Here is a 26,930-nt window from a genome sequence, read left to right on the forward strand (position 1 = left end):
TACACTGGCACAGCAGACCAACAACCAGCAACACCTGATAGGCTGGACAGAGGCAAACCATGCCTGTTTCCACACAACTACACACAAAGTCCACACAAAGTCAACCTCCAGGGTGTCAGGAATGACATTCTTACCTGCTGTGACAAAGGTAAGTGCTCCTCACACACTCCTGAATCTGTATTCATGGGTGTCACCTTTTGCCTATGGGGCTGAAGCCTCACAATCAAGCTGCTCTTGGTGCGGTGTGTCACTAAGATTCATTCCATGGTGAGGGTCTGCAAGATCCCAGAAGGAAGCAGCAAGGCAGATGAATCTATGTTCCTTGTTAATGCAAGGGCTTTTGGCACTATCATGTACTGGGAGTGTAGGTAGATTCAAAATACAACTTGCATTAGGGAGAAGAAATAAGAGGTAAAGAAAAAAGGGGATTTCTAGAAAAAGCCTTGTCTATCATTCCAGGCCCTGCAGCCCCTCATCCTCCTTGTGCTATGATGAGAGGAGTCTGTGGAGAGCTTGGGGTTCAGCCTGTGGATGAAAGTGATCACACTCATAACCTGTGTATGCTGCACACAGTTCTGGCCATACACCCCTACACTTCCTTCCTCACAGGCTGGGTGCTACTCTCTGGTGGTAGGTGCAGAAATGCCAAGAAGAGTACAGCATGTGTGAAATGCAAAGCTAAAGTCTGAGTATTACAAACCAAATCACCACTTCTCATAAAATGATGCAAAATATGTTTGATACTTGTTTTGTTTTTCTGTTTTCTTCCCTTAATTTTGGCTGTAAAAATGGCTTCCAGGTAAGTCTGACTCACAGAAGACCCTCAGGCTAAATTTCAGAACCAGAACAGAAGCACTGACTTGCTTCATGTTTTCACATAGGTGCAATACTGTATGATAGGCACACAGCCACAGCTATTGACACTTGCAAACTCATCTAGCTACCTTGTGTGAAACAATATAGCTGAATATGCTGCCAGGAATCTTTTATATTCCTCTATTTTCCAGTATGCAGAATTTTCCAGGCAGTTACACACCAGTAGGATGGCATGGGCACCTAAGCAAAGGCAAAGCTTCCAGTGGATGACCAGCAGCATCACCAAAATGACTCAGCACTCAGCTGAGGCTGATGAGTGGACAAGGTGGGTGGAGGTGGCTCTCATGTAGGAAAGAGCCTGTAACATTTAAAGATCTCCACTCTGCTGTTGGCTTTGGCTGAGATTGAAAAACAATGATTCCAAGAGGAGAAGCTCTACTACATACCCCACAATGCTTATTAATCTATATTGATTATAAGTCTATATTTTCACACGTATTCCATCATGGGACTGGAGCACCTTCCCTGTGAAAACAGGCTGAGAAGGTTGGGACTGTTCACCTGGAGAAGAGAAGGTTGTGTGGAGGCCTCACAGCAACCTTCCAGTATCTGAAGGAGGCCTGCAGGGAAGCCAGAAAGGGATTCTGTCAGGAGCTGTACTAACAGAACAAGGAGCAATGAGTATAAATTGAGAAGAGAAATTTAGTTTATATTGTAGGAAGAAATTCTTTACTGTGAGGGTAGTGAGACAGTAGAACAGGTTGCCATGGTAGGGTTGTGGATGTCCCAACCTTGGCAGTGCTCAAAGCCAGGCTGGCGAAACCTGGTCTAGCAGGAGGTGTCCCTGCACATGGCAGGGGAGGCTGGGACAAGATGATCTGTGTGAAAAATGCCAGTCACTTGTTTTTGAAATTTTAAAAGTTTAATAGTAATAAAATGGTTATTAAAAAAAAGCAATATAATTAGAGTAATAAAAATTTGAACAGTTGAGATTAGAACAATACGAGACAGTAAGAATAAAGAGTTACGGACGGTCTGGGCAAAATAAGCCCAAAAAAGGACACCTGTTAACAAAGGATTAACCCTTGAAAGCAATAACCGGTAGCATATTCATACATCTCATACATGATGCATAAATTCCATTCAAACAAAGGATTTGGTCTGGTCAGTGTCAGCTTCTTCCTCTTAATCCTAACGGCGTCTATATGGCTGAGCAAGGTGGGAAGAAGGTTTCTTCTGATAAGAGAGCAATAAATTCTCTTTCTCTGAAAGATTTAGATGACCTGTGGCTGCTATCTGGTGTGATTACCTCATTCCTTTCTTTAAAAAATATCCCACATACATGGTTCCTATTTTAACTACCAAAGTTACCTTTTAACTACAAAACTACTATTAAAATGTTAATAAAGCACTACTAATCAATACAACATAATACATATAGTAAATATCTGCGTAGAGCCATATAATATGCATTTTTCACAATCTCTAAGGTCCATTCCAACCCTTTCACATTCTGATTTTAAAACCTCACTCCAGCAGTTGTGCACTGCACGCACACACAGAGCAAAAGGACCATGCACTGCAGATACTGCAATTTCTTGTTAAATGGTATTTCGGTGGTTACAGAGAGACCCAGCGCCCGCAGCTCGAGCCTTTCCTTCTCCGTCCGTGGCTGCCGCAGGAGACCCGCATTAAGAGGCCGCTCGCCTTCACTGAGGAGCAGCCGGCTGTGCTGAAATCAGCGTCATCAGATTTGTCCTACGAGGAATTTTTCCCTCAGCATTCGGGACACCGCGCACAGCGACACCCGCCGCCCGCATGTGGGCGCGTTCCTGCGGCTCCGTCAGCCGGAGGGGAGCGGGGAGGAGCGAGGGAGCAGCCGCCCTCACTTAAGATGGCGGCCGAGGGCGGCCCGCCAGCAGCGTGGCGCTGAAGGCGTTTCCGCCCGCCCCTGCCCGTCACATGATCGCCGGGGCTGCGGCCGCCGCTGCCCGGCCCCGGCGGGGCAGAGCCGAGAGCGCGGGGAGCGGCGGCGGGGGAAACTGAAGCCGAGCAGAGCTGGGCAGAGCTGAGCTGAGCTGAGCTAAGTCGAGCCAGGCCGGGCCACGCTCCTGGCCGTAGCAGTGGCGCCGGGCGGTCTGGCCCTGAGCGCGCTGCGCGGTCCGGGTGACAGCAGCGCGATGGAGCCCGAGGAGGGAGAGGATCGCACCCCACTGCTGAAGGAGCCCCAGCCCGACAAGGGTGAGACGGGGCGGCAGCTGCCCCCGGGTGGCGGCGTCGCGTTGCCATGGAGGCGCGGGCCGCGAGCGCCGCTGTGGGGCCGGGGTCGGTGCCGCCGTGACACTGCCGGGGTGACGGGGGACCAGCAGTGACGGGGGACAGCGGTGACGGGGAGACAGTGGTGGCTGCGGACAGCGGTGACGGGGGACAGAGGTGGCTGCGGGCAGCGGTGATGGGGGGACAGCGGTGACGGGGAGACAGTGGTGGCTGCGGGCAGCGGTGACGGGGAGACAGCGGTGACGGGGGCCAGCGGTGACGGGGGGGACAGCGGTGACGGGCCCGGGGGCTGCGCCGCCCGCCCGCGCCGTTAGCGGCGCTCGGTGCCGGGGCCGCCGCGGTGCCCGGGGGTGCTGATCAGGCACGGCCCCGAGTCCCGACTGCGGTCGCGGCTCTGTCGGTGGCGGGGCCAGGCGCGCAGCCCTGTCAGACACCAGTCCTCTGCTCGGTGTCGTTACAGTAAAGACATCCCAGCCCAAATACCGGTGCAAATATTAAAAGCTACCGGGGTCCACCGAGATCGTGTCAAAATTTCATATGAAGGCAGAATTTGAATTAAGACTAATTGCTTGTTGCAAGTATGGAGAGGAAGGAAGGTGAAAGGATGCACGAAGGTAGGAGAGGAGGCTCGATATATGGTCAGAGCTTAACAACAGAGCCCGCATGTTTATATTTGTCTGTGCTGTTTTGCTTCCCTGAATGTACAACCTATAAAGAGTAGAATAAGATCTTTAGTTTTTTTAGTATGCCATGCAAAAATGATCTAACCTACTTAGCAGATGTGCAACTGCATCAAGGGGTGCTGCTAACAAAATGACTTTAAAAGTGCCAGAAGGAGAGAATTTGAGCTCAAGTCTTCCTCAAGCAATATGTTCATAAGTTTGCACAATGTATCAGGCTCCAGTTAGAGGTGGCTCACCTCACCCACAAGGAAAACTACTGCAGATGAGCAACTTCCTTTAAACTGCTGTGCAACTTGCAGCACAGACCTTTTTTAACTGCAATTTAAGAATCTTATTCAATTACAGCTACATTGCTTTAAAACATGCCCCTGAAATCAGAGTTTGCTATAGACGTAGGACCAAAGACTGCTAGTCGAGGTAAGACCTTGAACCCAATGCTTTAAGCTTTGGTTAGCTGCTTTAAACTTCAGGGGAGTGAATGTCTGTGTCTCTGATTATAGCACTCTCCTGAAACACACCTGTAATCTTCTTGAATCTTCTGTTTTGTTAACTTGATCTAATATTCTTAACGTATTTCAAATGCACATGATGGAATGACAGGGAACCAATAATTTAGTAGCTATTTGCTTCAGACTTCAATTCTACATGTTTATTAGGTAAATGTTTTTAATAAAATGTTTACAGTTGGGAAAAAAAAATCTGACACTAGTGACCTTAAGTTCTTGCACATCTGTTTTGTGGAGCTTGCTCTCCATGCAAGTTGTATAGCAGTAAGAGCCTTATAGAGGAAGAGTAATGGATGTTCCAGTTAATCTACATTTCCAAGGAAGAGTTACATCATCAGTGTCTTATTCAGCTTTCTGTTATTATTATCTAACCCCAGCAACTACAAGAAGTAGAACAGTTAAGTAGCTTTACCTGTAATTATATTCATTTTTATAAATTATATGACTTTACATTTTCTACTTAAGGCAAATTGCTTTTTAAACAACAACAAAGAACGACAAAGCTGCTTGACTAGTTTTTGTGTAGTACTTCCTGTTCTTGGTGCCTGTTGTTTTTAATGTAAGCAATAAAATCTTGGCTGCTCTCCCTCATGTCATTTAGAAATCCAGGATGGCCTTTTCAAATGCTTCTGAGGCCAAACTTGCAATTACCACAGGTCTGGAAGGGGTTTTGCATATTTGTCCAATAGCTTTGTTTATTATTTATTTATTAAATGAACACAGCAAGTACAGCATCTCTGTGTCATTTTAACAACTTGTGCATAATGAACTTCACATAAACTTTGTCAGGATTAGAGACTTCAAAAATGGGAAAGTTCTCTTAATATTATGAAAAACAATCTTGCAGGAAGGTTCTGTTGGTGTTGCCCCCGAAATGTAAAATCACATAGGCTCATTCCTTGTTTCAGGCAAGTTACTGGGAAGGGAAAGATATCTTTGTCCACAGGGCATGCCCTTGGTTTCTTACTGCAGATCAGAAAATCCACTCTAGCGACATTCTGCAGTAGCAGATAAGGCTCTGGTCAGTCCTGTTGATAGATGTACTTGTTCTATTCATCATTTGAACTCTGACTATTGAAAGATGAGTTCACTGTAGACTGATGTGAACTGATGTAATATCTGCTAATCTTCCCAGTTTCAGACATCCAGGTTATAAATCGTACCATTAGTAATGTAGCTCCCTCACAGGAGGGGAAACTCTAAGCTCAGTTTGCAAATTCAGCAGATTGTTCAACTAGTTCTTCCTCAATTTGACATTTCTGCTCAGTAGTTTCAGGCATTCCCAGTTCGTAAAGAGTAGCTCCAAATATTCAAACTCTTAAGCTCAGCTCTGGTCTGGATCTTCTGGCACCGATGAATGCTCTCTGCCAAATGCTGCTGTGTACTGCTGTAGGAAATCAATAATTGTGTTACAGGGCATGTCTGCTATCTGTGTATAAACAACTGCCAGAGCTGACTTTAATGTCACGACACAGATTTTATGCTGAATCTTAGGACTCATTTCCTTTGTTGTCTTGTGACGGCCAAGAGGGTGTACTGGGCAACTGGGAACCTGTTACTGTTTCACAGTCCCACCACACTGTTTGCCATCCCCCTTTCTGTAGTTTTGGCAGCTGTCAGCAAATGCATATTCCCTTGTAAACAAACTTATAGAAGGAAGATCTGTTCTAGAAAACAGCCTGAATTGGCAATGACTGTTCTTCAGCACAATTTTAGGAGTATTTGTGTTTCTTGAGCCATGTTTGTGTGTGTTACAGGCTTCCCACTAATTGTTTTGGGGTTTTTTTAAGTGTGAAATTCTGTCTTGAAAAAATATTTCACTATTTTGGAGAGGACTTCTGATACTATGTTTCTAAATCCATTTCCACAGACCACACACTACGCATCCTCTGCAGTCCTCACTCTATTGTGGGTAGCTGCCCATTGTCTAAATGAGGATTACATTTACTTTGCACATCAGTATGAAAGTGGGGTTTTAAATTTTTTTCAACCAGCCTCAGACTCTACCCCTTTAAGAAAAAAAAATTATCTTGTCTGCTTGCTGATTCTTTATCTTACCCAAAGATTTCTGAGAACCTTAGTAGAAACTGCTGATGAGTTGTTCTTATTCTGTTAGATCTGTTAAACATTTTTCACTTGCTCTCGTTTCAGTCCCTGCGTGCTGCTCAGCTCGCTACAATCTCGCCCTCCTGGCCTGCTTTGGGTTCTTCCTGGTGTACGCGCTGCGTGTGAACCTCAGCGTCGCTCTGGTGGATATGGTAGAACCTAACACAAGCTCAGCCAAGAATGTGACTTCCAATGTGTGCCCTGAGCATTCCTCCACCATAAATGTTCCTCGCAACACCACGGTGAGGTCTCACACATATTGTCCTGTAACATGGCATGTCAAAGTGCCTTTAGAACTCTGGGATAGATAGAACCATAGAAAGAACAGGCTGGTTTTTATTGGATAGCCTTTCCAGTGGTTCTTTTAAAGCTGCTCTGGGAAATATTAGCCTTAAATGACTAGCTAATTGAGAACTGCTGTGCTCAGGGTCAGCTTTTTACATACCTCTTTTCTGTGCTATTCCTTAGAAATTGGCTAATCTGACCACGTAGATCTGCCATGACTCACTGTTTTGTATGCCACTTACCAATTGATTACTGTTATATCTGCGTCAGAGCTCCCATCACTGTCCAATTTGCCTGCTCTTTGTACAGTCACAATGGCATGAAATTTCATTACAAATTAACATGTACCATTTCTCTCTTCACTTCTTCAATCTCTTTCCCAGATCATGCATTTTGTCTTTATATCCTTTACCTCTGAATTCCAGTAATCCTAAAAATAACACTTCTTAACTGAGCTAACAGATATGGAAAAAAAGGATTTCTAAAAAACCCCTCAGCTTTGTGAATTTGGACTTGCACAGATCTTATCTTGTAGTTGAAGTAGTCGTGAGCACTCTTGCCATCTTCCTGCTTTCATTTTGTTTGCTTTCATTTATTATTTATCACAAATTATAATGGTGAACTTTATGGGAAGATTCTGTCTCATCATTTCTGTGAAATGTATGCTGCTTGTTTAGATGCGGAAAAATTGATCTTTTGGAAGTGATCCCAAATTTCAGAATCACTTTATTGGGCAACAGTTCCTGTCTTCTTGCTGGCTTCCTTTATAGCTGCAGATTCCTGTCTCAATCATCTTCACTTTTATTGCATTGACCACTAAACTCATCTTCCCTCTGTTGTGCTTCTCCCATTATTCTACCTACCCTTTTGAGCCCTCTCCGTCACTGCTCTCTTTCTTTACATTAAATTTAAGCACCTGCATTTTCTTATTAGTTTTTTTTTTGGTCCATAAATTTTCTGCAGGTAGAGCCTTTTCATAGAGCATGACAGAATGTCCACTCTGTGATTCAGAAGTGGGATTCATACTCAGGCAGACTTACATAGTCAGTACCTGTCACCTAACCCAAGCTGCTTAGGGTTCAGAAAGGGATAACTGACAGAGCACTTGTATTTCATGTAGTAATGATTTTCATACTTGGATTAGATATGTCCAAACAGATTGTGAACTACCTGAACTAGCTTTTAACACAACTTTAATTGCAGTACAGGTGGGTGTAGAGGAAGGAGATCCTAGGGAGCATGTCACAAAAAATTTGAAATTTTTCTATAATGGAATAAACAGTGGATCAATGTAATAAAAAATGCGGTCAGAGAAACTACCATCTTTAACTTACTGCATTTTGTTGGGGTTTTTTCTCTTCTTAGGGAGAAAAGTATTCTTGGGATGCTGAGACTCAGGGATGGATCCTTGGTTCTTTTTTCTATGGCTATATCATTACTCAGATTCCAGGAGGATATCTTGCAAGTAGAATTGGAGGCAAACTGTTGCTGGGGTTTGGCATCTTTGGTACCTCTGTATTCACCTTGCTTACTCCCTTAGCTGCAAATTTGGGAGTTGGCTACCTCATAGCTGTCAGAGCCTTGGAAGGACTTGGAGAGGTAATCCTGTTTCCTCTATGTAATTTCAAAATGTATCTGAATAATTTGTTTAAAATTGTAGTGATTAGACTCAGTGGGGTTTGTTATGCTGGAATAGTATATGGATTGTTTCATTTGAGTGGCTTAGTTTTATGGTTTTTAGATAATTAAAGCATTTGTACTATATTTTAGCTTAAGCTTTTCATATAAGAAATGTAAGGTTACCTGAGACAAAACTATTCTCATTTTTTGGAAACCGGGGCCTCAAAACAGTGATGCTTGTATTGTTGCTGCTTTTCCAGTACATACAGACTCAAAAGCAGGAGAAAATAATTCTGCCTCCCTATTCTCATGCCTTGCACAATTTTTAAGTGTTTTCTTGGTAGACAACAAACTCATAGATTGTACTACTGCTTTTTAATGAGGTGTGCTTTGAAACATGTAAAGTTGAAGTGAGTTCTAAAATCCTTGCATTTCAGCAGAATGAAATGATGTTTTCTAGGGTGTTACCTTCCCAGCTATGCATTCAATGTGGTCTTCTTGGGCTCCTCCGCTGGAACGCAGCAAGCTCCTTAGTATTTCATATGCAGGTGAGAAATTCCCACGCTGATAATGGGATTATACATTTTTACTGCAGAAACAGGGAGGATTGACTTAAATCAAAGGGATTTATACTGTAAATTTTAATCAGTATTTAATCCAGAAAATGTAACATTAAAGTAAATCTTGCTTTCCATTAGTTTTCTTAATTTATTCATGGTTGTCATGATTTTGTCGTGATCAATACCTGACAAAAGGTATTGATCTACAAATAAGTATAAACTTGGGTCTAACTTTGGTATAAAGTGGTGAAAATAATTACTGTGAAGATAATTAAGAGAAGATACTGAAAATAAAAAATATTTAGCATTAGGAACAAAAAAGCTGGGCAGTCACAGAATAGAGCTGTTTGGTTGGTTTTTGGAGGGTTTTTTAAGTGTTCTTGGAAGAACTTTGGGAGGAAAACATCCAACGTTCCATGTATTGCTGCAAGAGCTCCTTGTCAGAGTCGACTACTCTCTGACCAGATTGTCCTAGATATTCTGTGTCTGGAAGGGGTTATGTTTGATATCAGATTAACTTCTTTGAAGATACTTGATGTTACATAGGATTTTTGATTTAGCAGAATGATACAGAATGTACTGAAAGCACAGCACAAGTATAAGTTAGCACTTAGCAAATGTAAGTTGACACTTAGCAAAATATAGCAATTGCAATACACTTCAGTTTGGATTCACTGCAGGTCAAGTCTGTTCTCTCAGAAATTCTGTTGTTGTTTAACTTTTGCACTTTGTGTTAGACTGACCCATGTATTCACTCCCCTCTTGTCGGTCTGGCTAAGTCAGTGAGACAGTCTCACTTTTAATGAACTGAATGAGGAGAAACATTTACACCACCAGCTGATCCACTCGACTGACATAACTGTTTATCTAAGCCAAAGCCGCCCTCTGGCGCCCTTTGTATTGAGATAAAGTCGTGGTTGGTCACACCCAGTGTCATTCCCCAAGTGATGGACATGTTGTTCTTGCCTGCCTCCACTGAGCCTTCTTTTTGGGGATTTATTGGTCAGTCACGTTGCTCAGTGCAGTATTTGAGGGGCAGGTGAAAAATACAGGTTTCTAAATTTGCTAATCAAAATTGATAGTATTTCTTTGAGGATGACAAATTGTGTATTTGGTTACTGAAGTAATGGTTTGCTTTGCTCACTCTTATTAGTAATAATTAGGTTTTTTATCAAGAAGACAGGTCTATACAATGCAAATTTCAGCTACAGTTTCTTAAGGAGCTAAGAGTGACTCATTTTTCCCAGAGGGATGCAGCCTTAATCCTTTTTCCTCACAATTCCTCACTTTGCTCTGAACCAAGTGTCTCATCACTCATTGAAGTGACCCTTCAAAGACCTACTTCAACTCATCAAATGCATCAAAAAACTTTTTTCTTTCTGTTTTTTAAAAATCTGTTTTCTGCCTTCGTATTTAATTAAATATACTTCAAAAGAAGTCTTCATGTGAGACCTAATACACAAGTTAAGCAGAGCAAACAGAGTTGGAATTGCCTTCTACTGCATTTACAACTGGGAGCTTTTAAACTGTCCTTTTGTATTGTGTGAAAATATATGCTAATGTACTAGTGAGAAGAGTCTGTGGCCTTCAGCAGCCCATTGTTAGCAGTCATGGGTGGATAAGATATCTTGTGTAATCTTGGCAGGCTGTTTTCCTTCCTTTCCTTCCACGTTGGCAGTCATGTGGTCTGTAGTTAATTTAATCACGATCCTGTTGATTTTCTGAGAACATGTGGTTGAGTTTCTGTGTAGTTGTTATTGTGATTTATATTTTGCATGATGTATGTGGTTTTATTCATTGTTGGAGATTTCTGCCTCAAATAAAAATTGTTTCCATAAAGATGGAGTCTAGGTAGCCAGAATATCAACATAATATTTTCTGAGTTGAGATTAAGTCCAGAGAAGTAATTTTGCAGCTAACATTAAGAGACAAAACCTGCTGTTTATCACCAGTAGGCTGTCAAGTATGTAAATAATACAGGTTTCTGGTTTAGATTTTGAAAGGGAAACACCTGCCATCCTTATTCTTTGCAAAATGTATGTTGAATTATAAGCACAGGAATAGTTCTTTCTGCCTTTTGGCTTTATTCTGAACTGCATATCTTTCCCTTCTCCCTTGATCCTAGACCCTGTCACATGCAGGAAACATGGAATTTGAACTTACTGGTTATATATGCCTGACTTCTGCTTCATGTTTCTGAATTCTGGTTTTGTGGCGCTAGAAGGAGATACAAAAAAAGCAAACAGACTATATTATTGGCACATTATACTCCCAAGGCCTTAATTATACTGTGCTCAGCTCTCTCTTGTTTTGACTAATTTGCATTGGTTTAGATGTGTTAGAGCCATCACTTTTTTGGGACAAATGTGCTAAGAATCCTTATCTTTTATTGCTCATTGCTTCTAATTTTGGCTTCTTAGGGCTTTATGGCTCTAGTTGCTCGGAGCTGCCAAGGCAGCTCATTGTGCCTGCGTTTCTTTAAAGCAATGCACAACCCTCTAGTGGTAGTGACAATTTTTATTCATGATTTATTACAGAAAAATAAAATAATGCTGAAACGGCACTTATACTTAAGGAGTCCGTAGGAGATCTGATTATTTTTCCACTTTGTTTTGCTTTCTTCTGGTAGGTGCACAGCTGGGAACTGTTGTGTCTCTGCCACTATCTGGTTTAATTTGTTACTATATGAACTGGGTTTATGTGTTCTACATATTTGGTGAGTTTTGATTTTTCTTTGATTTTTTGGTCTTGTTTTGATTTTTCTTAATTATTAAAAGTACAATCCATATTCTTTTTGAAAAGCATACAATATAAAACTTATTTTAAGTTTTAAAAGAGTGTTTGACATGTTGGGTTGCTGTTTTATTTCTTCTGAGCAATTAGAGATATTTAAGGCTAAGTAGATTCCAATGAATGGCTAAATAAGCCTTTTTCCAGTGAACAAAGCTGTCTCTGAGTTGGACAAAAGCTGGTGCAAGTCAAATGCTCTTAACTCTCCCACCACTTGAAAACAACAGGCTGAAATTTCTTATCTGAAGTGTGAAATTGAGTTAATAACTTTAATCCCAGGAATAAATCTCAACTTTGAATGAACAAACGTGTGAAAAGTTACTGCTGCTTAAAACGTAAACTGGAAAATCCCTAGCAGTCACAGGGACCCTGAAGGAATGCATAGCATATTTACTGTGTCATATATTCTGGAAGAAGCTGAAAGAGATTTTTTTTTTTAACAGCATGTCTCACCTAATGCCTTTTATAGGTCTGTTTACGTGTGTGAGACATTTCATATTCTGCATGGGAAAGGCAGAATCAGAATATAAGACAAGAGTTACATTTCCCTTACAAAAAATCTCCAACTTTTTACAAGTCACAAAGATTCAAACCAAAGAACTGAACAAAATGAAATAAGTTAAAATGTTACAATTACATAAAAGTGCAGTTATTTTGGACCAATTATTGAAAAGTTAACTTTTTTCAAATGAAAATTCTGGGCTTGGTTTGCAGAATTAAGCCAATATTTTATGTAATAAAAGCTTAATAAATTTTTTTTGTAATAAGCTGGTATATTATGTAATGATATTTTGTATATGTGCATGGAGTATTTTTTGTGATTAAACTTAACATGAACTTTTTATTTCCTGAGGGTGAGCCATACCCTTTGTGGCTTTTCCATGTGACTGATAAAAATACAATTATGTATGGGCACACAGCTTTCTTGCTGTATGAAGAACTTCAAGCAGAGGAAACGAAAGAGGAAAAAATAAAAAGAAAAAATTCTGCTTAGTCATCTTCATTCTTTACTGTATCTAAATGGGCATTGTTAAGCCACTTTGGGGAACTGGCGTTTGTAAGAAGAAAAATAATGTTCATTAAAATTGTATTAGAGTATTGAGAAAACACTTCTGACTGTATCATCTGAGAGTATTACTTAATAAAATTGCTTTTTTAAAATTTCTATCTCTTCACCCATCTTTTCACAATAGGTGCACTTGGCATATTGTGGTGGTTCTTCTGGATGTTGTTGGTTAGTGATACACCAGAAACTCACAGGAGCATTTCACATGCTGAAAGAGAATATATACTGTCTTCTCTAAAAGATCAGGTACAGCACTTTAGTAACAACCAACCTATTTCAGTCTGAACATAAGCCACAAACATGGTCATTAATGTCAAGCTTTGTTTATTGTTTGTTACCTGTTTTGTTATATGTTTATGTAAACATGTTTATGTTTAGAATACCATTCTTAACCTGAGATGGAGACAGGACTTTTCAAACAATTTTTTTTTTTAATAGTTCAGTTGTAAACTGAAAAACAATCAGTAATCAAACAAAGCATTTATAATAATGCTTTTTGTTACAGATGTTGTTGAGGTGCTTTATTTTAAAAACTTTGTATTAAAAAAATGCTCAAATCTGTAATTTTATACTAGATCCAGACCTGTATAATGTCTTTAACATTTGCAATACCATATTTTACAGCATTTCTCTTTCTCAGTGTGTCATCTTGACTAAGAAATAGATTACTATTGACAGAGAAAATGTTTATGAGCCAGTTCCTGAAGTCTGCATAAGATTCATTCCTATGCCTGGGGGGATATGTATCTACAAACAGTGAAGCTGGCTGAGAGACCAAAATTAATATCTAGGATTGAGCAGGAAGGGTTCAGCTAAATCAACACCCGAGGGGTGACTAAATATTTAATTGTTTATAATAAAAGCAGAAGGCATCACATTTCAACAAGGGAAGGCACACTTTTTGAATTACAAAATGTAGTAATTGGTTTACTTTGGAATAGTAAACATCAGAGCAGTAACATACTTTAGTAAACCTTCATTGAGAACTGAAGACAAGTACTTCATTCATTGCTGATGACTTGCATCTCTCAACTGAGACTGTTTTGTGCCTTTCAGAATAGATCATGAGCATAGATTTGGTTAGCATCAAAACCACTGTATTTAGAAAATGTTCATATCACCATTCTGATTTCCTTCTTTTCTCTTTGTCTCCTGCTTGCCAGCTTTCTACACAGAAGTCAGTTCCCTGGAGACCTATGCTGGGGTCCCTTCCACTCTGGGCTATTGTTGTGGCACACTTCTCTTACAACTGGACTTTCTATACACTTCTTACACTCTTGCCCACGTACATGAAGGAAATCCTGCGATTTGATGCACAGGAGGTGAGATGTATACAAATGTAGTAATTTCCTTCTTAATTAAAGAAACTAAATCAACTGCTGTTTAGAATAGAGGAAGCTGTTTAAGAACCTTGGAATGTAAATGTATAGCTGGGAAACGATAACCCCACGCAGTTAAGCAGATGCATCAAAAATGTTGCCTGCCTTATAATTTCTACTTTATGGACTTATTTGACTTATTTACCTTAGTGCTAGCTTTCATGTTAAATTTTATGTTTGAAGATGCATGGTACCCATCTTTACCTGCCCTGCTTTAAAACAGTAACTATAAAAATAGTTTCCTTGTTATATGGCTTCTATGACTATTTCAGATTTTACACCGTTTTATGGCTTCTGAAATAGTATCTACTTCTTTACTAATTCATAAAGGAGAGCATTTCCAGTTAAAAATAAAACTAAGTAAACTAATGGACAAGTGGCATTTTTGAAACTATTTTCAGGATGGGGTTTGGGGGAGAAAGGGACCAGAGAGAAGCTTCATTCTGATAGGATCACTTTCCAGATTGTCCATTTCTTTCCTCAATGAGCAGTAGAGGTAAAATCCCTTTTCTTACTAAGGTAACTGGATGAAACAAAACCATAGTCTTAAGATCCAGATATAGTGCTTTGTAAGGAGATTTTATAAAATTAGATTATTTACCAGGGAAAAATAAGGGGGTTGGGAAGGTGGAATATTCTTTTTTACAGCATTTACTTGACTGTACTGGTCTGCCTTTAATGAAACAGTTTTGGTGATGGCATAGCTTACCTGGAGAAACTGGTATAGCTAAGATAAAAAGGTGCTCAGAAATTGCAAGAAGTTTAACATAGTCTTTTCCTGGTTTAGCAAACCAAACTAGTTTAGAGCAATCTGAAGATGAACGATACCAGCAATCTTGGGAGGAGAAGATGGGGAACTTTAGCATTAGAACAGAAGGTTGCATTAGGGCAAGCTGCAAAATAGCTGGAAAAAACTAACTGATGTTGCTGGTTGGGCTCCTCATTATGCCTCTTCAGGTATCTCTGAAGAGGCATCAGTATCTGTGAAAGTCATTTGCTACCACAGCTCTCAGTTGCATGTGTTTTGTAAAATGCCATTACATTAAATAGTAACAGATTCTGCTGTGAAGTGATTTCCTTTGACTTTGAATCATGTTTTTTCTTTTTGGAGTAGCTTAAAGTATTGACTGTTGTGAACATCAAAAAAATAATTTGAGTAATAGTGTTGAACTAAGTGTTGCCACACATTTAGATGGAAATTGCGTTATGGTTTAAAATATTATACACTTATTGCTTTTATTATATATTATACTCAGTTTCCTTTCTAAAATACAGAAATTAGTTTAAAATAATGCTGTGTCATTGAACAGTGCTTCGAAAAAGTTTCTTGATTACTGAGACTGTCTCCGTTTTTCAAAATTTTACTTACTGTTTTTGAAAACTGAGTACAGAAATGCAACAGGCAGCATGCTTAAGTACTGGTAGAATGGACTCCAGGTGGGGATGAATTTCTTGTTTCATTTAAAATTAAAACTTCTAGGGAATCTTTCACTTCTTGGCAAATATACATTTCATACTAGTGTATGAAGGTCATACTATTTCTACTCAAATACCCCTTTTGAATCACAGATGAGGTCAAATTATAGCTCTGTTACCAATAACTATCCATAATTTTTGGAAAGGCTGTAAATGTGGGCGGTTTAGTAGTACCTTTTGCTCCCCTTCATCAGAAAATCATGTAGAATCAGGCAGAGGTCTAAGCAGCATGTGTTTAAAGTAATGGAAACTAACTGGTGGCTTCAGTGTAAGTGATGTCAGATCCTGAATAATTCAGCTTTGAGATTGTGGGATGTCCAGTCTAGATGTGATGAAAAGTTCTAGTTCTAGATTTTGTTTCTGTTTACAGGCAGCACCAGATGTTTCAGCAGATGGATTAGGAATAATATAATATAACAGTAGTACAAAACCCAGAGATTCTGTATGGTTTTCAAAATTCTGAATAATATTTACAGCTTCCAGTTATTTTAGTAACTCGCTTGATATTGGTATCCTGGCAACTTCCACAATCAGGTTAATGTCCACAGGATACGTTCAGTTATGATTTTCTTCTTCCTGAAGCTAGTTGCTGATCGAAACCTTTGAGTTTTTGGTCTGACTGCATTGGTAGTTATGGATTAAGTTAGGATTGGTTTGTCATTTTAGTGTTTTAACTGTCTTCTTTTACCTCCTTAACAGAATGGATTTTTGTCTGCCCTGCCTTATTTTGGATGCTGGTTATGTATAATTCTGTCTGGTCAAATTGCTGATTATTTACGGGAAAAACAGAACTTCTCCACTGTTTGTGTTCGCAAATGTTTTACCCTAATAGGTAGGTACAAGTATTATCTCTTGGAAGATATAATCTTAGAAAATATAATAATGTCAAAATTTAAGGGCTTGGGGGAGTAGTCTGACATTCTGCTGTGAGATGAGTCAGCATTGTGCATGGCTTGAGAGGAACAACTTTATTTTTACATTAATGTGTCAGGAGTAAATCCTGTCTTTTTCCATGAGAAGTAGGCCTGCTGGATAAGAGAACAATAAGAGATTGTCAAAAGCTTTTTTTAGGTCAAGATAATTGGACTACAAGCAAACCAATCAAATAAATAGTCGTGTAAAGTCACCATAAAAGGGTGAATGAAACATTGTTATCAGAAAAGGTTTATCAAACTGACAGGATTATTGTTCTGCATGAGCCTATTCTGTTGTTCAGTGTTTTGTTTATCTAAGACTAAAGTAACTGAATTGGAATACACTTGCAAAATTTACAGCTGCTACCACAGTAGAAAGACCAAACAGAATCCTAAATGGTCTTGACTAACTGGAAGGAAAGATGATCTGAAATCACCAACAGATCAGGCTGGTAAAAGGCTGTATTTAAGAAAGGGAAGTTGATTGCTGAATAAAGAGGGGACAGGAGAAAGAAATTGAAGAAAAAAAAAGATTGGACACAGGATCCACAAAAATTGTAGCCCAGTTGTTGTATGGTGATCCTTGCTGCCTGCTGAATTCAGCTGATTCAATTGCTTTCTTTAAAGCAGCTGTTGTAATAAATTCTCAGGCATTTTGTTTGTCTTTAAGCCCGTGCTATTTTGGTGATTCTATTTACTGCAGGACTGCACACCTCACACTCATGTATGCATAACTCATGAGAAAAAATGTTGTTGTTTTAGGAGAAGCAAGACTTAGATTGGCTTCATCAGCAAAAGTGTGTACTTGCAGCTGTTCACAGAGGTCATGATGGGGTCATGGAAATGGGCTCTGGTACTGAGAGACAGCTACCAACATAAGAAGCAGTGTGCATGAGCTCATGATGGCTGATAAACTGTTTCCAGTGCTTCATGCAGCATCTCTACAGCTATCTTGGAGTCACCCAGGGTTCACAGTGTCAGTGCAGCTTCAATTTATTTATAGCAATAAGTAAAATTAGCTTGTGAGGTAATTTTCAGAACCTGTTGATTTTAGTTAGTTTTTTAATCTAGTTTGTTCCTTGCCACTAGAGTGGGATATTTCTGATCGAGTTGCTGTTTCCTGAGACAAGTTTTGCAACCCGTCTGCTCTTCCTTTTAACAAGGACATGTAGTGATAGCACATGGGGGAATGGCTTCAGGCTGAAAGAGAGTATATTTGAATTAGATAACGGGAAGAAATTCTTTACTGAGAGGGTGGTGAGGCACTGGAACAGGTTGGTCAGAGTTGTGGCTGCCCCATCCCTGGAAGTGCTTGAGGCCAGGTTGGACGGGGCTTTGACCAACCTGATCTGGTGGAAGGTGGCCCTGCCAGTGGCAGGGGTTGGAGCTGGCTGATCTTTCGGTCCCGTCCAGCCCAGCCCGGCTCTGTCCCGCCGCCGTTGGGGGAATGTTCCGGCCGTCAGGCGCGCCCTGCGGTGCCGGCTCCGTGCGCCAGGGGGCGGCCGAGGGTGGATGGAAAGCGCTGGGAGCCTCCAGGCGTCCATTGAGTCTCGGGCCTCTGTCTTGAAGGAATGATTGGACCGGCGCTGTTCCTAGTAGCAGCCGGATTCATAGGCTGCAACTACGCCCTGGCTGTGGCATTCGTGACCATATCGACAACACTGGGAGGATTTTGTACATCAGGCTACAGCATCAACCATCTGGACATAGCACCTTCGTAAGTATTGCTGAAACTGTTGTTAGTGCATGTGAAAAGTTTATGACCCCCTTTTTTTCTTTTTGTGTTGCTGGGGTGCCTTGGGAATGTAGCTATGGAGCATGTGGTGTACAGGCCTGGAGTGTAAACACTGACAGTTACTTGGATTTACAATATTAAGCACTGTATTTCCAAAAAGTGCTAGTTTGGCAGAGGATATGACACAAACAATAGTTTGAAATAATTTCAGTTTTGATCCTGCAGTAATAAATTATACAATTTCTGTAGTTACAGATTTTAATTATAGCTTTGATAGACTTTTGATTCATATTTATAATAGGACAGTGCTTTTTGAACTGTACAATACAGCTAAGTGTTTCACTGTTTTTAACTTTTCCATCAGAGCTATCAGCCTCTGGTATGAACATTACCATATTTAAGCACTGTGCATTTGCAAAACATTCTGTACACTGGAATCTAAATCTTGTTACAAGTAGTTGACCTGATTTGTCAGTAGGTAACAAATCAGGTATGTACAATTGCTCTTAAAAGCATAATTTTCAAGAATGGAAAGTTGAGACTTCAGGCTGTAGTTTCTCCAATGTGTTACAAATTCATAATTGGGCAGATCTGTCAGTTTCCCAAGGAGTGTGTATGTATGTATATTCTTTTAAAAGTGCACTGTTAGAGGTCAAGTATTTTGCTTTGTCTTTCATTTACCAATTTGTGGTAGCAGTTAGACGTGAACAGGGTCAAATGACTTTATGTCCAAGGAAGAGTGTGTTTCAGTATTAATGTGAAAAATGAAAAGACTTTAAGTGTAAGTGTAAGAGGAAAAAATATTTTGTAGAAGTAGCATCTATACAAAAATTCTGATCATCTAGACAACTTACAGGAGACCTTGCATCCCCGTTGAAGATGGTATTCAGGCTTTGGCAATTGAAATTATGGTGGTCATATCCATAATCATGGACAATTTTTGACTTAACAAATGGATATGAAATAATGGGAATCCAGTTAATCTTGGCAAGTGAGGTTAGGTAGTAAGCAAGAGGGGAGGCATCAGTGGCCAGCTATAAACAGCTTGTAGTGCTGAATTGAATATGAAAGTAAGAAAAACAGTTTCTGTGGTGCACTTTGTTTTAAATCATATTTTAAATAACTACAAACTTAGAAAATATACTTAAAGCAGTTCTTCTGGGGTGTTATGGGACCATTACACAACTTCTGTTTCAAGCTTAGTTTTGTAGAACTACAAGAGTTAATTTCCAAAATATGTATTAAATGGTGCTTGTTATGTGAGTACAATTTAACCTGTCCATGGAATACAACAGAGCTGTGACAGGGAAAAGGGAATCATGCAACTGCAGTGTGATTTACACATACAAGGAACTTCTGTATGTAGGCAGTGGTTGAGGTTTCCCAAACTAGGATGTTGTATGTGTCTTCTAATTTTAGATAGTTCATTTTGCATTTCAAATATGTTTATTTCAAGAGTCAATTTGTTTATAACAGTATTCAGAGTATTTTAGGTGTTGGAAAAAAGCCACAAGAAGAAAATGATGTTACACCATGCTGATGCCTGTCAGCAGGCATAGTTAGTTATCTCACATGAACTGCTGCTGATCCAGATCCCACTCTATTCTTCCTGCCCTCGACAAATCCTGCTTTTTCCCTTTGCATTTGCACCAGACAAGTTCCTCTAGCTCCTCTTCCCTCTCAGACAGGCAGAAAGGAGCACACTGATTGCAAGAGGGTAATGTCTTGCTGATGGTTCAGAGACTTTGGCCCAGCATTGCCTCTAGAGGCAAGTGGCTGCATATGTGGGAAGACTTTCCTTGGTGATGATGTGGTCAGGGTGAGTGCTGTTTGATTGAAATCAGTGATTTTCTATTCAGCACGTGCATGCTTTACTTCAGGGTAAATCTGTTCAAATGGGGACAGAGAAGGAAAAAAGCATGTCCTCATAACAAAGGTCATATTAAAAAATTTCCTCAGGTACAGAAATGCAAAAAATATCTGAGATAAGAAGAAAAAGAAGACTATCTTTCCTCTTCCCTCACACTTAATTTTTTGCAACTTGTCTGAACTTTGTTGGATAAAATTATCAAGGCAGATATGCACAATTTCAAAGAAATGCTTGACATAATTGTAGAAATCTAAAAACAGGGTCTGCATGAAATTGTGAAGGAAACCTGGGTAAAGAGTTTACTCAGAGCTCAATATTTATTTTTCATAATTTACTGGAAGACGTTAGAAAAACCAGAAATTATTCAAAGCAGTTTCAAAATGCACAAATGCCCATTTAGACTGGTTAAAAGTATGCTGCCAAGAATAGCAAATGATCCTTTTTTGCTACTAAAACTTCCATTATATCAAAGAAATAATTATTATATTCACAGGAAAAACAGTGAATGAAAATACTGATGCTTAATTAACAACAATATTTGCTATGTGGTTTTGGTTGCTATGATATATTTATTATGATGTTGGGGACAGGAGGGACACAAGATTGTTCTTTTGGGGAGTATATATTTTAGCTTTAAATCTACATTAATACCTTTTTATTTTTAAAAATTTTAATATTGGTGTTACCATGGTCCCTTGTAATATTCATGTGGCTCTGTTGTACACTAAATACTTCACATAGCTATTTATTTTACTCTTGATTTTACTACTTGACTGCTCTGCAAGTTAATTTGTATTTGGTTATCCCCAGTATGCCATAAGAACCTGACTAACAGCCTTCTATTGGTTCTGATCTACAGAGGTGTCACTTTGTGCTTTCCTTTTCATGTGGGAGTTTCCACTGTGCTAAGGGAGTGCCATCCCAGTTATCTGCATCAAACAGCAAGCACTATCAGGAATGCAACCTATGTCAGAAACACTGGGCATAAACAGAGGCATTTAGCCAGCTATTGGTTGGCAAAGATCTTTGTTGACCAGAGAAACTATTAAACTATGTTTAGTTTTTAAAGTGTCTGTTAGCAGTGTTGTAGTGCTTAAGCATGTTGAAGACATTTAAAGTACATTTGGTTGTACTTAAAGGCTTTAAACAGGGTTTTGCTTTATATGCTTATTTTCCTAAGGGAAACTTTTACACTTTGACATTCAGCTTCATAAAGGCCTAATAATTCTAAACCACTTTCCAAGATAGGAAGACTGCATGCTAGGTTTATAAGAAATAAAGAAGTTTTAACTAAAGCATTGCCATGCTTTAAACTGATATGTAGTGCAGAGTTTCAAGAAAAAAATCAACTAGTAGGCTAGATTATTGTTTCCCTTTCTCAGGAAAAAATGCACATGTTTTTCTAATATCACTGGAATGAATATTGCAATCTTTTTGTAACAATGCTGCATGATTGAATTCTCCTGTTTTGGTAAAGAAAATTCCAAAGCTATGAATTTCTCTTTAGAGATGAAATATGTTTCTGTTATATTAATATTGGTGAAGACATAATTTTACTCTGAACAACCGAAAAGGATCACTGGGATATGATTCCTTTCTCTTACAGTAAACTGCAACTATTAGTATTTTGTAAGATTCTTCACCCAACAAATTCACCTTGAAAATCCAAAACATAGGGATCTGTGCTCTGGTGGTTAGAAGGTCAAACTTCTGTGGAACATCTGGCTCTTACTTCTCTTCAGTCTCTCTCACAAGTCTGCACTTGTGGTACAGTTTCAAACTTTCAGTATTGCAACATGCCTGTGAGAGAGATCTTGAATTGCTTGGAGGTGAGGTGCTGAGACTCAGATATTAAGCAAGTTACCAGCTTTTCCCAGCAAGTTTTTATGGCTGCTGGTGCATACACATACATTTGTGTGTGAGAGAGCAGCACGTTCATGAGCAGGAGCCCTCAGAATGGAGCTGCAGGAAGGGCAACCAGCAGAACTGGTTTGGTCAGGCCCATTTCCCATTGGCCTTGACCCACAGAAAGCTGATGGGAAGGACTGCCACAGCACTCTGAACTCCTATCTTTGGAATAAACACTTTGTAATGTAATGGGGATATCCAGGCACACTGCTGATACTGCCTTCTTGGTAAACAAATTTTTAGCAGTGAAACCTGAACCAACTCTTACTGTTGGCAAACAGCACTTTGTCATACTTCTTGTTGTCTTTCTGCCTCAAGACATGCAATGTGTCTTTAACTGCTCCAATGGATCCATTCCAGACAGTTTGGTTGTGGCTTAGCAAAGGGAATGTGAGTTTGGATTATGGATCTTGAGCAAAGCCATAGGCAATTTAAGTTAAATTCCATACCTAGCCTCTGGCAAATAAAGACATGCAGAATCATTGAAGTAGAAAAGGATCTTTAGGATCATCACACCCAACCATTAACCTAACTGCCAATTCCACCACTAAACTATGTCCCTTAAAATGTATGTGCCAAGCTGTCATTTGTTATTAGAAGAAAAGCAAGTCATTCACAGTGGAATATTTGTGTTTTAATCTCTCTTGTGTGATCAAGACAAGGCCTACATGCAAGTTAGACAAAATTTTTTCCATGATTGATAAGCCTTACAAGTTAATAAGCAGTGTTAACAACTTCTCTTGCAGGTATGCTGGAATTCTCCTTGGGATCACAAATTCCTTTGCTACTATTCCAGGAATGGTGGGGCCAGTTATTGCCAAAAGCCTCACTCATAATGTGAGTCTGTTTATTATTTTTTTCAGTTGTTATATTTTTATCTCAGTTGAATAGAAATTCCCTCTTCTCAAGTCTGCAGTCCTTAAATGAAACATGGGTTACACCTGTAAGTCACATTGTTCCATAGTTGTGAATTACTTAATTCCTAGCTCTTATTTTCCTGATTTTGATCAGGAAAATAAGGGTAAAATCAAAGACATTTGTAAGACTTGAAAATTTTACTGACTCACTCCTTATATTCTCTAGGAATTGAATGAATATATTTTTATCACAGTAGAACTCTGATAAAATGCCAACTAGATGAGACATTTGTGGTATTGCTTTATTAAACTAGAACAAGTTCTTCCTTGTTTTTTTTTAATTAGGTTCTCACGTGAGGTGTTGAGTTCTAATGTCAGCACTTCTCAGCACTTCTCAGACAAGTGAGAAACTAGATTCTAGTGTTAGATTTGACTAACAAGGTGGTGTGGTGATTTGGATAGAAAAAGGGAAGCACTGGGGCTTTTGAGGAGATTTTTATTACTAATTTTTCAATGAAAATGTGAAGATGAACAATCAGTGAACATTGTCATTTTCAAGAAAGGGAGATGGGCTTAGTGATACACTTGAAGTTTTTAGCGTTGGAGGTCATTCTAAAGATTTTCTTAAAAATCACAGATCACAAGATATTCTGAATTGGAAGGGACCCACAAGGACCTTTGAGTCCAGCTCTTAAGTGAATAGCCCATATGAGGATCAAACTTTTGACCTTGGTGTTATTATAACCATGCTCTAACCAAAAACAATCAGAAAATATTCATTAATACATTCCAATAAAATCAGTTCTTCCAGATACCTTAACAAGTGGATGTTTTAGGGTATTTTTGTTCAGTTTAGTTCTTTCCCCTCCATACTAATGCACTCATCAGGTATTCTGTTTTTGTAGTAAGATCATTTGCAGGTTTGTTACAGCATCATCTGGAACTTAAAACAAACCTGAACCTTTAAGGCGTCTATAGATTTTTTTTCTTTATTTGAAAAGAAAAAAAACCCCAAAAGGCAAATAAACCACAGTTCTTTACTACACATTTATTAAGGCCTTACCAGAGTTTAGAGGGTTACTCTTGAAATCTGAGTAGGGGTAGCTACCTTGTTTGGACCAAAAGGCACATGAATCTGGACTGTTGGTATAGTGGTCATTAGGAATACTGCGCAGTGCAGGGTACTTCAGCCCTCGGATCACCTGATCTGGAAGCCAAAGTAGTGTTTCCCTTACAGTAACATTGTCTGCCTTTGTATCCATGGTTCTGCTTCTCGGGTGATAAACTGATCCAGGTAGGGTAATGCAGTTCTGATAAGACTGTCTGTGTGAGCTATATTATAAAACTGAAGTTGACTTTACTAATGATTTCATCCTTTATGTTTATAATGCTTTTATGTTGCTGTGAAATCATGCTGAATGGCATTTACATTTAAATAGTCAAGGCATGTAGCATTGATTTTAAAATTACTTTTTCTTGAGTGTGAAGCTGCAAATTAACTGCATCTTTCTTCTTTCTTTCCCCTGTTTGACAGAATACTGTGGAAGAATGGCAGATGGTTTTCTATATTGCTGCTTCTATTAATCTATTTGGAGCAATTTTCTTTGCATTATTTGCAAGTGGAGAAGTTCAGGACTGGGCAGTCAGTGGATATCACTTGCATAGAAGCTGAAGGAGATGTTGAAATACCAAAGCTGTGCTGAGTCCCGTTGTGCTTAGAACTGTGTGACCAGAAAGTGCCTTCCCTGCTGATGCCTAGGAGTCTTCAGAGCTATTCAGTTAAATTACTTTATCTGTGTATCTTTTGTACTGAAAATAATCTGGCAGACTGTATCTGCTATTTTCTAACAAGAAACTACTTGGATTAACTATAGAAATTTCATGCTAGGACTTGATATCAAATATATGATCAGAGACTTTTAAATCCGTGTGCTAGGCTCTAATACTTTCCAGTTTTTAATTAATATTTTCTGAATTAGTGGGTAGGCAGATGTTTGCTGATACTAAAATGAGAGGAAAAAGTAAAGTGATTTTGTAGCACTGTAAGGAGGAATGACATGCAAAGAATTGTACCCAAAAATGTGTTTTGATTTCCATTATGAAACTGATAGTTTTTTGCTGTTTAAAAAATTGTAGAAGAGCTCTAATTTCATACAATCTTTTATAGTGCTTTTATTTTGTCATTGTTTTAACAATGGCTAACTTCTATTTTATGCACAAGTTTTGAATATATAAACATTCCCTGTTTCATGAATACAGTTTCACAACTAATGCACAGCAACAAAGAAGTAAATGTAGCATTGGAACTGAGAATAAACCACATGTCCTCTGTGGTGCAAGTTTTTCAAACGGACCTTATTTTTATTTCTCTCTGCAAAAAAGAAGCAATGCAGCTCAGTGGTTTAAATCTAGGCAGTGTACAAGAGTGAACTAGAAATAGAATATCTGCATTATTACCTTAAAATAACTTTCAGTTTGGCAATTAATTTTTTGTCCCTTTAAATCAATGCAGTGGAATTCTTTCCTCTTACATGTAGATATGTTTGTCAGCTTGTCAGTGTAAATGAAATAAAATAAGGCCAGTGTAGCATATAATGAGGAAAATCAGTTCTCTAACAGCCTTGTTTGTTAGCCAGCTAAAAAACTAGAGTATAAAAGAACTAGTGCAACAACTTGGTGCTGTTACTCTTCTATCAATATAGAATTTGACACTCAAGAACATTCTTTGCACAACACACACTTAAATGCCACAGAGTAGGATTAAAAGTTATAAAAACAGTGGCCTTGCTGAGAACAAATGGCTGAATAATGATAGGGCCACCAAGCAAAGGAAAATTCCTGTGCCAAAGATTCCTGGATTGGAGCAATTAGATAAAAAGGAAAAATCACTGGGCTCTGGGTTTTTCATTTACCACCAATCCAAAAGAAAAGCCCAGTACTAAAGCTGCTCCAGTGGAGCCTACCTTCCTTCATTTCTAGGAAATGGCATCTGCCTCTACTTTTTAGCTTTAAGAGCCATTTTGTTTTGGCCTTCCTTGAAGTGTCATGTTCTCTGATGGTGGATTTAAACTGTGTTTAAATCTCTGTTTGTGTCTGCAGCATTTCCACAACAAACAATGTTTTGTTCAGATTAAATTAGTACTTATTCAGTAGGAGTATGTTAAAACTATATTGTTTTAGTCTTCAGTGTTTCTACAATAAATGGATTGAATATTTACATGTGCATCTGTTGTTGAAAATTACTGTCTCCATGAAGTTAGAACAGCATTTTGAAAGTATGCTGAGCAACAAGGTTTTTGACTGGATTAAGGAATAGTTAATGTTTTCTTGGAAAATTACCTTCCTCAGAAGATTTTTGTCTGGCTTTTTAGGTAAGTATTATCTTCCACCTGACACTGTATTAAAGGTAATAATTGCACTTTATGTAAAAAGAAATTTGTACTCTTTCCGTATCTTTGGTTAAAAAGGAGGGGGGAGGGGAGTTTAAACAATAAAAGATTGGACAGGGTTGCAATTCCACCTCTTCTGAAGTTGGAAACTTCAGCTTCCTGTGCTTTTAGTCTTTTTCCTTGAAAACTGTTCAGCTGAATATTAAAATTTAAAAAAAAACATACTTAATGGTGTAGATGCAGTAGAAGTGTATGTAGACATCCCCTGTATCAGTTACATGAGTCTGAACTGGATTTAGTTAAAACTGAATTTTAGGCGTACGAGCACCTGAGCAGTGCAGAAAATTTTGGACCAGCACACTAGATTTTCTTTTCCCTTCATCTAATGCACCATTATTATTAATTTTGCATATTCTGTAACTTCTAAGGCAGCTTGGAAAGTAGGACTGAAAAAATGCTATAAATCTTTGTTATTTGTGGACAGCAGGCTGCACTGAAGTTAATATACAGCTATTTCTGATTTCATTTTTGAAAGTATCAAAATATATGGTGGGATTCCTGATTCAGTGAGGCTTTTAACACATAACAAGCAGGAATATCCCAAAAAAAACCCTTAAGTGTTACTTTTCTGTATCATGCTTGCAAAAAAGGAAAATCTATAGAAAAAGCTGTCAAAATATTTTCTGCTAATCA

At 39.0% G+C, this 26,930-nt stretch overlaps 1 protein-coding gene across 4 annotated transcripts; it reads left to right on the forward strand.

The window, feature by feature from the left end:
* Positions 1-2,801: 2,801 nt before the first annotated feature.
* Positions 2,802-26,071, forward strand: SLC17A5 (solute carrier family 17 member 5). Of its 4 annotated transcripts, none has more exons than XM_059469140.1 (11): positions 2,802-3,057; positions 6,434-6,630; positions 8,039-8,272; positions 8,754-8,841; positions 11,483-11,569; positions 12,837-12,955; positions 13,873-14,031; positions 16,264-16,396; positions 18,048-18,195; positions 22,738-22,828; positions 24,383-26,071. In XM_059469140.1, the coding sequence occupies exons 1-11, from the start codon at positions 2,997-2,999 to the stop codon at positions 24,518-24,520; spliced, it is 1,455 nt and encodes a 484-aa protein (XP_059325123.1). In that variant the 5' UTR covers positions 2,802-2,996; the 3' UTR covers positions 24,521-26,071. The 4 variants fall into 4 exon arrangements, with proteins under 4 accessions (XP_059325123.1, XP_059325126.1, XP_059325125.1 ...); XM_059469142.1 differs by lacking the exon at positions 2,802-3,057 and adding an exon at positions 3,211-3,249; XM_059469141.1 differs by lacking the exon at positions 2,802-3,057 and adding an exon at positions 3,564-3,707.
* Positions 26,072-26,930: the final 859 nt, after the last annotated feature.

The sequence above is a fragment of the Ammospiza nelsoni genome, chromosome 3, assembly GCF_027579445.1.
Source record: "Ammospiza nelsoni isolate bAmmNel1 chromosome 3, bAmmNel1.pri, whole genome shotgun sequence".
In the NCBI taxonomy this organism is placed as follows: domain Eukaryota; kingdom Metazoa; phylum Chordata; class Aves; order Passeriformes; family Passerellidae; genus Ammospiza; species Ammospiza nelsoni.